The 9553-nt window shown below is 39.9% G+C and overlaps 1 protein-coding gene across 1 annotated transcript; it reads left to right on the top strand.

The window, feature by feature from the left end:
• Positions 1–292: 292 nt before the first annotated feature.
• On the top strand, positions 293–2222 carry LOC133838284 (probable cytochrome P450 28a5). The gene is given in 7 exon segments (XM_062269348.1): positions 293–550; positions 605–851; positions 913–1017; positions 1080–1295; positions 1297–1630; positions 1692–1958; positions 2018–2222. Coding segments are annotated over 7 exon segments (1524 nt in total). The 5' UTR covers positions 293–362; the 3' UTR covers positions 2185–2222.
• The last annotated feature ends 7331 nt before the right edge of the window (positions 2223–9553 follow it).

The raw sequence follows: 9553 nt of genomic DNA, 5'->3' as shown, positions 1-9553 counted from the left end.
CTCGAATTCAGTGTTGTAAAATACAGAAAATTAAAAATATAATCGCTCTCCTGCTTGTCGCTCTATCACTTTGATAACAGCAGCAGGTTTTGCTGTGAATGATAATATTTAATGGGATATAATTGCTGATTAGCTTTATAGAATGTTTGTTTGATTTCAACAGACCAACTGGCAATTTCAGCAGCATACAACGCCAATGGCTGATAAAATCATTATCAACTCCAGCTTATCAAGAAACTGACCTAAGTAAGAAGCAGAGCCTCAATTGAAATTAAAACAAATATAAAAGCAGTTGTCGCTGCAGTAGACCAACAAACGGCACTCTGAAACGTTGTTCGCAAGTTGCTGATCAACACAAAAAGATGACGTTGATGACATTTGCGCTTTTGGCTCTGCTGGTGGCTCTGGGCTATCAGTATCTCACCTGGACCTTCGGCTACTGGCGGAAGCGTAAGGTGCCGGGTCCCAGTCCAAAGCCACTAACTGGCAATTTTCCCAACATGTACACACTGAAGCGACATTCCTTCTATGATATGCAGGATATCTATCGGTAATTTGCCAGCTGATCCTTTTGTATGGACTTGGCTAATCCACTTGATTGCAGCAAATACAAGCAGGATTATGATATGGTTGGCATGTTCCTTGGCCGAGCTCCACAGTTGCTGGTGCTCAATCCAGAGCTGGCACATCGTGTTTTTGTAGCTGATTTCAAGAGCTTCCATGACAATGAGTTGGCTAATGCGGTCGATGAGAAGTCCGACTACATTCTGGCAAACAATATGTTCACCATGAAGGGCGAGCAATGGAAGCAGCGTCGAACGGACATAACTCCCGGACTGACCATGAGTCGGGTAAGCAATACTTTATTCTTTATTATACTCATACTTATTAGTGAGTCTTTTCTCTTTCCAGATCAAAACAGTTTATCCGGTGACCAACCAAGTGTGCAACAAGCTCACCGAATACATTCGCAAACAGTCTCGCATTGGAGCACCCGAAGGTATCAATAGCAAGCATGTAAGTGAAATAAACAGTTGAGAATTGTGGGTTCTTAACTAATTCTTATATGTAATTAACAGCTCAGCCTGTGCTACACCTCGGAAATGGTCACCGATTGTGTGCTGGGACTCAGCGCAAAGAGCTTCACCGATAATCCCACTCCCATTATGGATAAAATGAAGAATATATTCGATCAGTCGTTTACCTTTATATTAAACACCATGATATTCGCTATGTTTCCGATCTTAAGCAAAATCCGTAAACTACGCTTTATTCCCAAGGATATCGAGAAGTTCCTTTGTCAGCCTCGTAGAAACCGCCATCGATACACGCAAGCAACAACTTGATATTGGCAAAGAATTTGATCGTGTCGACTTTTTGGACTACATTATGCAGTTGGGCAACAAGCATAAATTAAGCACTCGTCAACTGGCGGCTTGCTCGATGACCTTTCTCATCGATGGCTTCGAAACAACGGCAACAGTGCTGGCTCATGCTTTGCTCTTCTTGGCTCGTGATGTCAAAATTCAGCAGCGGTTGCGCGATGAGATCCATGCGAATCTGAACAGTCAAGGCTTTGTTGACTTTGAGAAACTGAACGAATTGCCCTTCTTAGACGCTTGTGTGCAGGGTGAGTTAGCACAGTTTTTTTATATAATTCTTTAATTTAATTTCTTATTTCACTTACTTAGAAACCATTCGCTTCTTCCCGCCTCTGATTGCATCCAACAAGCTGTGCACTAAGCGCATTGAGCTGCCCAATGGCAAGGGTCCAACTGTTACCATAGAGCCGGGCACCGTTGTCGTTGTGCCTCATGGTTGCTTCATGAAGGACGCGGATTACTTCACCAATCCCGAACACTTCCAACCCGATCGCTTTATGGAACCAAATTCAGCCAAAACCTATCGGGATCGTGGCGTTTTTATGCCCTTCGGAGATGGTCCACGCATCTGCATAGGTGCGTAATTAAAGCTATTACTCTTAAATATAATACTAATAATCTCTTGACATTTCCAGGCATGCGCTTCGCTTTAACTCAGATCAAAGCTGCTATTGTTGAGGTGATCAACAATTTCGATGTCAAAATCAATCCAAAGACACGTAAAGACAATTTAATTGATAGCTCAAGCTTTCTTCCTAAGCTTCAAGGAGACATTTGGCTGGACTTTGAAGAGCGCAAGTAAAGTAATATATATATTAAAAGAATAAATGAGAGCACATCGCTTGTATATAGTCTGTTTTTATTGTAGTCTTAGCTACTCTACTAGCACACAACAAATTCCAGCTGTCAGTCAGCCAAGTCTGTGTTTAGTGTCGTGTTTACCTTTGCTGAATTTTCCAGCAACAAAAACACCTCCTCAGTTCCTGATGCTGGGCATTTTAAATTAATGAACTGTGATTCAAAGTCTGCAGGGTAGGGAATATTTTTTAATTTCAACTAAAATGCATTTCGGATGATGAACGAGACATATTCAGCAGAAGTCTCCTTTGCCTAGACAGTCAGCCAGCTCCAATCCATTGGCATTGCGATTTTTAATTGTTTTGGGAAAAGGCGGCCAGAAAAAATGAAAATATTCATTTGTTACACGGAAGAAGTCAAGTCGCTTCCTGGTATTTGAAAAATGATTGCGATTGCTGCATTTTTAGCAGAGAATCATTTATAATATCTCGCTTAAAAAGAAAAGAAGTTTGCAGCCGTTCCGGAATTTGTCATACTTCGTTTTGTATATGCAAATGAAATGAAACGGTTAATGAGCTGGCTAAGCAAATAAACACATTTTAATTAACATTTAAAATGCGTATTAAGCAAAAAGCTTTTAAGAAACTGCCAATAACAGCGACATCGACATCGACAGCAACAGCAAAAGCAACAAAGGCTGAGAATCGATGTATCAAAATATGAGAGGAAAGCCTCGATCGTTCATTAACAAGCGCGTCAAACTGATAAGAAATGGAGGATGATGAAGGGGGAGAACACAGAGGTGGGGGAGGGGAAGAGAAAACAGGTCACAATGCTAATTGATTGCAGCAAAGTTGCTGCCTCAACGTGGGCTATAAAATTATTGAAGCCACCGCCGGCAGGAGACACGCATTTCTCGACTTGTCGATAAGCAAATTGCGTTCCCAAAAACCGAAACCACGGCCCATGACTCATCATCATCATCATCATAAGGCACGAGCACGAGGCAGAGCACAGTTCAGTCACTAGACAGGTAAAAGGCAAAGGTAAAGACAAAAGGCCAGAGTACTATAATAACACACACTCACACTCACACACACACAGAAGTGGGAAGTGACTCTCTTCTAATGCACTAAAGATGAGCCAAGAATTGAGGTTCGGCTGCATTCACAGATTAAGCAATTAACTTGGGTAGTTGAGATAAGACTCTCACTCTGCTAAATGCTCTCTCACTCTCTCTCGAAAGGTGTTTGCTTTATGAATACTATATATTCCACTGAGCGATTATAATGCATTTGGTTTAAGCACGTTTGCATATGCAAATCGTCGACATCAATGTCGAAATGCTTTGAGTTCCGATTTATGATCGAAACTGAACTGCTTTTTTTCAACGACCGTTTTTTATGCGATATTTTAAGCTTTTAATGTTATAATTTACTTTCTCAAAATATTTAACGTAAATATATGAATTTAAATGCATAATGTCTTTGTTGTTTTGTGGTTCCTTTTGTTTAGACTTTTTATGGGGGCGTTCATAAGTATGTGTCGTTGAAAGCTTGATATCTCTCGACGTTCTGTTTTACGATCGCGTCTGATTTAATTAGTTTTATGTGTCAAAAAGCAGTTAAAAATATTTGAAAACTCGCCACGGCTAACTGAGTTGTTATACAAATTAGCGGATTGTGCCAAAATTTATAAGCCTTTAGCTACATAACTCTGTCCCCGCTTCGTTTGACAATTTATGAACCACACATATCATGCACATATCGTACAAGCACCCCAGTTTAATATTCCCCCCAAAAACCCTCTCTGAACACTCTCTGCAAAACATAGCCACTTGAGGCAATAAAAATCATGGCTACCCCCTTGTAAATGTGGCTAAGTATGATCCATAAATTTTTCCAGCTAATCGCACGCACTCAGACCGAGCAAACACCACGGAAATTGTTTGTAATCATACGAAAATTGCCTACAAATGAACTGCTTAACGGCGTGTCGCACATTTCGCAAGCACCAAAACACCCAAAAGTGCCACACACACACACACACACACACACAGCGAACACACACCCAATAATACAGCCAACAAAGGCTAAAACAACAATAACAACAGCAGCCCCATTTTAATCCATTTAACCGGGCTCAGAAACTGTGCCACATTTGCGTTTGTGGCAGCCAAAATAACAACAATAGCAAGGAAGTCAGCAACTGTTCTTTGAATGGGCTATCTACATACCCTGGATTAATTATTATTCATAACTTAGGAACCAAGAAGACCTTATTTTAGTATTAAATTAAGCGCTTAGAATAGAACATCTGATAAACACACATTTTCATACATAACACTAAGCTAAAATAAATAAATAAATAATATTTATAAATTATAATAATAAGACTACATAATTCATAATCATACAATGATATATTTTAAGCTGTTTATAAAATAGAAAAATCATTGTAAAATCATTAATTAAATAAAATGAAATTTCTGAGTAACTTTAAACTTTAATAATTTAGCATACTCTCTTTCAATACTCCCCATGCCCATTTCGAACAGGGTATTTTCACAATCGCTGGCTGGAATTGCGCGAAGGCATATTTAATTTATAAAACGACCAAAATGGCGCGCACAAAATTGTCCAGGGGCAAATGGCATTGCGAGCCACACAGGGTAGTGAGTTTGGTGGGGTTGAGTCATGGGGCACGGGGCAATAACGAAGGGTGCCACCAGCAACAAGCAAACGCTGCGGCAAAAATGCGTGAAAAAAATCGGTTACTTATTAAAAATGCCCATATACCATACAATATGTATGTCTATAGTTGTGTGTGAGTGTGTGTGTGTGGGTATAAATGGAGGGAAGTGTGGGTGCGGCCTCATAAAAATCAGTGGATCCTGCAAAGAGTGGGTGCGAAATTAATTAAGCACACTCTGGTAATGTTACGAGTATTTTGCTCCCCTTGAATTAAAAGCACTGGCAGCATTTCGTGGCAATTAACCGCTATCTCTGAATGCTTATGAGCACGAGTATTCTTTTAATCGAATATTGTGCGTGATTGAGTTTAGACGGGCAAAAAAAATGTATAAGCGTATATGAGTATTAAAAAGTAGTAAGCAAGAGATAAAAATCATTAAAAAGAATATCACAAAAGTCGAAAAATGAATATAAAATATACATACTGTACATTTTCTTTAAATTTAATCTTTCGTTTTTGCTTATATTATATAATATCTTCAAAGCAAAGCACTTGAAGTGAAGTGCACTAAATGAAATCGACTGTTTCTAAAGCTTGATTATTAAGTTTAGAAACAGACGATTTCAAGTGTTTTGTTTTCAAGATATGAGCAAAAACAAAAGATTAAATTTAAATAATATTATATGTGTATTATATTCCTTTAGGAATATATCATAGTATTTCAAGCTATTATTTTTGGAGTTGTTAGTATTATTTTTATTACATTTACAATTTTTTTTCAAGCACTAACCAAAGATGCAAATATATGTATGTACATAGTATGGTATGTATTACCTTTATAATGAACTATTATACAATTAGTAAACTAAGTATTAATATTAAATGAATTTGTTGTACTAAGAAGTTGAAAGTTCGCGACTTTCGGTTAAAATGAGCAACTAAAATATTTGTTAACACATTTTTGTATTACATGTTAAGGAATTCTTCTTGGGCTCATCGAACACGAAAATTCAATAATCTCAGCTTGGGGCAAAACCTCTCATCTCACAACCTCCATCTATCTCGATGGTATAAAATCAGTGCGTTGTGAGAATCGTCTTCGATTCGGCCAAAGCTTAACAAGTCCGCCCTCAAGGCAAAAACTTTCAGACGCCCACACACCCACACACACACACATCAATACACACTCGCACAGTCTCGCAAAGCAATGTGGATTAAATAATTAATGTGTTAATTTATCGGTTAGCAAATTGTGTGGTCAATTCACTAACAAAATCACGCATAGAGCCCCAAACCCCAAACTCGAAGCCACCTCAGCTGAGACCAAAGTCAAGTGTGGACAGGCGAAAAGAATTTCGTAAGAGGAAAGCAGCAAATACACAATGGCCTAGGGCTGAGCTTAGAGTTCAAAGAAAGTGCTTCACGTGTTGAGGGAAATCACTTAAATGGGGCAGACAGAGAAAGAAGGATAGAAAGTCAGAAGTGAGTAGTAGAGAGTGAGAGGGAGACTCTAATGCCGTCTGGATTCGTGGGCATTTGAAAGACATTGGCATAAAGGTAAAACTGTCACCAATAATAGCGCTCACCTGACCGCACATAAAATTTGCGACGACGAACAGGGACAACCATAATCAGTATTGGCAATTGGAGTGACATTTGCGCTGAGCCACACGCCCCCTTTTTGCCCAACATGCCACCATTTGTATATGAGCTAAATAAAAATGCATACGAAATGAAGCTGCAACATAGCAGAGAGAGGCAAGAGCAGAGTCAACGTCGCCGTCGCCATTTCGAGGCACTTGCGCAGAACTTTCCTGCTGAATATTCCATGAAGTTGCCAATAAAGTCAAGTGGCAAGTCCTGCAAAATGGTAACGAAGGTGGGGCAACTGCTGCTGCTGCTTTTGCTCCTGTTCACTGCAGTATGCTGCTGCATACTAATTCAGGACATTCTCTGCCTCCATCTAGAGTTTGTGGCAGACACTTCCAATGCCCTGCATTGTGGTGGCATCTTGGCCTCATTCTGTATTCATACCAAGCACCAATTTCTCGTTTGCTGTTGTTGCATTTATTGTTCTTCTCTTCTCTTCATTGTTGTTGTTGTTGTTGTTACTGCTGCCTGCTATTAACTGAAATAAAAGTACACAACAACAACAAAAAAAAATGCAATAAAAATGTGGCCCGCCTCTCGCTTTGCATTAAAATTGCATTGCAATTGCCCAAGTCAAGACCTTTGTTGTTGTTGCTGCTGTTATTGTTGTTGTTTTTGTTGTTGTTACTCTTTTATTATGGCAATTGTTGCCCGCTGCTGCCGTTGCCTCTTGCTGCTGTTGCCGTCGCCGTCGACGTTGCTGTTGCTGTTCAAATGAAATCCAATTAGTTGGCTACAAGGCCTACAACGACGATGCGTCGTGACTTGAGAAGTCCTTTTGCATCTGACTCTCCGTGTCTGTCTACGACTTTGTATGTAGATTTGACTACACTCGCAAAAACATATATTTAAAATATTTTACCTTGGATTTAATAATAGTTTAAATAGTAAAATACATAGCTGATATCTAAAATCTGCTACAATATGTTTTTATTTAGCTTAATTATTAAAATGCTTCAGTTGAGTTAAGGCCGGTATATAATTTGTATTGTCAATCAACAACATTAATATTTAAGAAACAATTTTTTTACCAAAACATTAAGATCATTAAAAATAAGCTTATTGATGCTTAGCTTAAGAATTTTACTCCATAATTATTTTAACCGCTTTTAATCTTATAAACCAATTACTTTGACATTATTTCATTTGTAATTAAAATTTAACATTTCCAATAGGTTCAGGATTTTATGTTTTATTCGTTTATTTAAGTTTTAATTTACTCAAGTAGTTTAAAAATATCTAAATTGAGAAAAATATTATAATTGGAAAACTTTTCCAATTCCAAACTTTAAAATCGTTAAAATTTTAAAATCAAGTAATTAACCCTCTAAATAGTCACACTTTATCCAATGTAAACAATAAATTGTAAAGCTGTCATTCGCTTTTCTCCGTGTATAATCAGACTCTGTGTGTCGGATCACGCGCCCAATTGAATATGCAGTAATTGCGCGTTTCATTGTTGGCCATGATTTTCGCAAAACTTTTGGTAACAAAAAGCGTACAACTTTAAGTGCAAAATTGAATTTTTGTGATTAATTTTTTGTGGTTTTTGCTGTAAACAAGTAAAATCTAGAAGTAATCAAATAGACTCCACGAACATTTCTCTGCCTGCCAGCGCAGTACAAGTCGAGTATGGTGAATACACATGGCACATGCCAACTAAGCGGAGTGAGATTCTTGCCATTCATGCGGGATACATTTCACAATCAAGTCGCGCCATTCCAAGCTCAAGTCGAAGTCGAAGCCGAAGCCACCTGAGTGGGCAAGTGGGCAAATGGGCAACGTGCTCAAGGCCAAGAGACTGGGCAATAAAACTGTCAATTAACCTTTAAGTGAACCTGGCTAGAAAGATGCCAATGCGCACAGCACACACAGGAAGAGGACGCTAAACAAAATAATTTCCATTTGCATGGCCAAGTGGGAGGAAATGCAAGGGGGAGTGGGGAAATATCTTATCGTTGGCTGCCAGAATGCCTGGCTCAAGAGATAGCAGCGAACATTTTGCGTTAGCGCTAATAGAGAGATCTCTCTCGCAGTGGCTGCTGCTGCTGCTGTCAATGAATGGCACATGGAGGAGCTGAAAATGGGCATTAGGAAAAGTCAGAGGAAAGTGGACCACAGGCTAAGACGTAGCTTTGCCCTCTGCTACGCCGTCGCTTTGTGAACTCAAACTGACAAAACGCTGCTATTTCCAATTGTGCTATTAATCTGCCACATTTGCACTTCTCCAGGCCATGCGCTGTCCCTCTCTCTCTCTCACACACTCATACTCACACACATTCACACGCACACTCACACAGCTTCCTGATGGCAACGCTTGGCTAACCCGAAAATAGAAACAATCAAAATGAAAATACATTCTCTTCATGCTCTCGTCTATTCGTAATAAAAACCCCAAAAGCAAAACGTTTTCCATTTAAAATGTCGTCGCAAATGCAAAGCTCAATGTTGTTCCCTCTCTGGCTCTCTCTCACTCTCTCTCCCACTCACCCACTGCTGCCGTTCACTACCCAAATTGCCATTAACTGCGGCAGCAACCAATCACAATCGAGCTGCGTTACGCCCACTGCGTCAATTGTTGACCAGTGCTGCCCATAAACGTGCAGACTTAAACCTGTTTGCCCGTTGAGCAAAGAGCGAGCAAATAGCCAAGCGCATGAGCAAATGCGTGCAAGAGCGAGACAACACTATGACTGGGGCGGGCCAACCAACAAAGTTAGCGGCAACCACCACACACAGCAAGTGCAGCAGAGCAGAGCGGGGTGCGGGTGCCGTGAGGGTTGGCTAACGTTTATTATGGTAGGTTAGGTTCAAACAAGGTGGCAAACAGGCTCGTTAACGTTAACCAAATAGGAAGGAAGCAGCAGCAGCGCTTGCGGCAGAAGCGTCGACGTCGCTGCCGGCGTCAAGCAAAACTGGTTTTACTTGTTTGTTTTGCTTGCTTGCTCGCTTGTTGTTGTTGTTGCTCTGCCAGCGGGGTGACTCCTGGCTTATTTGACTAACAAGCTAAGCGGCATTCGAAGCAGCGG

This window comes from Drosophila sulfurigaster, chromosome 2R (genome assembly GCF_023558435.1).
Source record: "Drosophila sulfurigaster albostrigata strain 15112-1811.04 chromosome 2R, ASM2355843v2, whole genome shotgun sequence".
Classification (NCBI taxonomy): domain Eukaryota; kingdom Metazoa; phylum Arthropoda; class Insecta; order Diptera; family Drosophilidae; genus Drosophila; species Drosophila sulfurigaster.
This window is presented reverse-complemented; position numbering and strand designations above follow the sequence as displayed.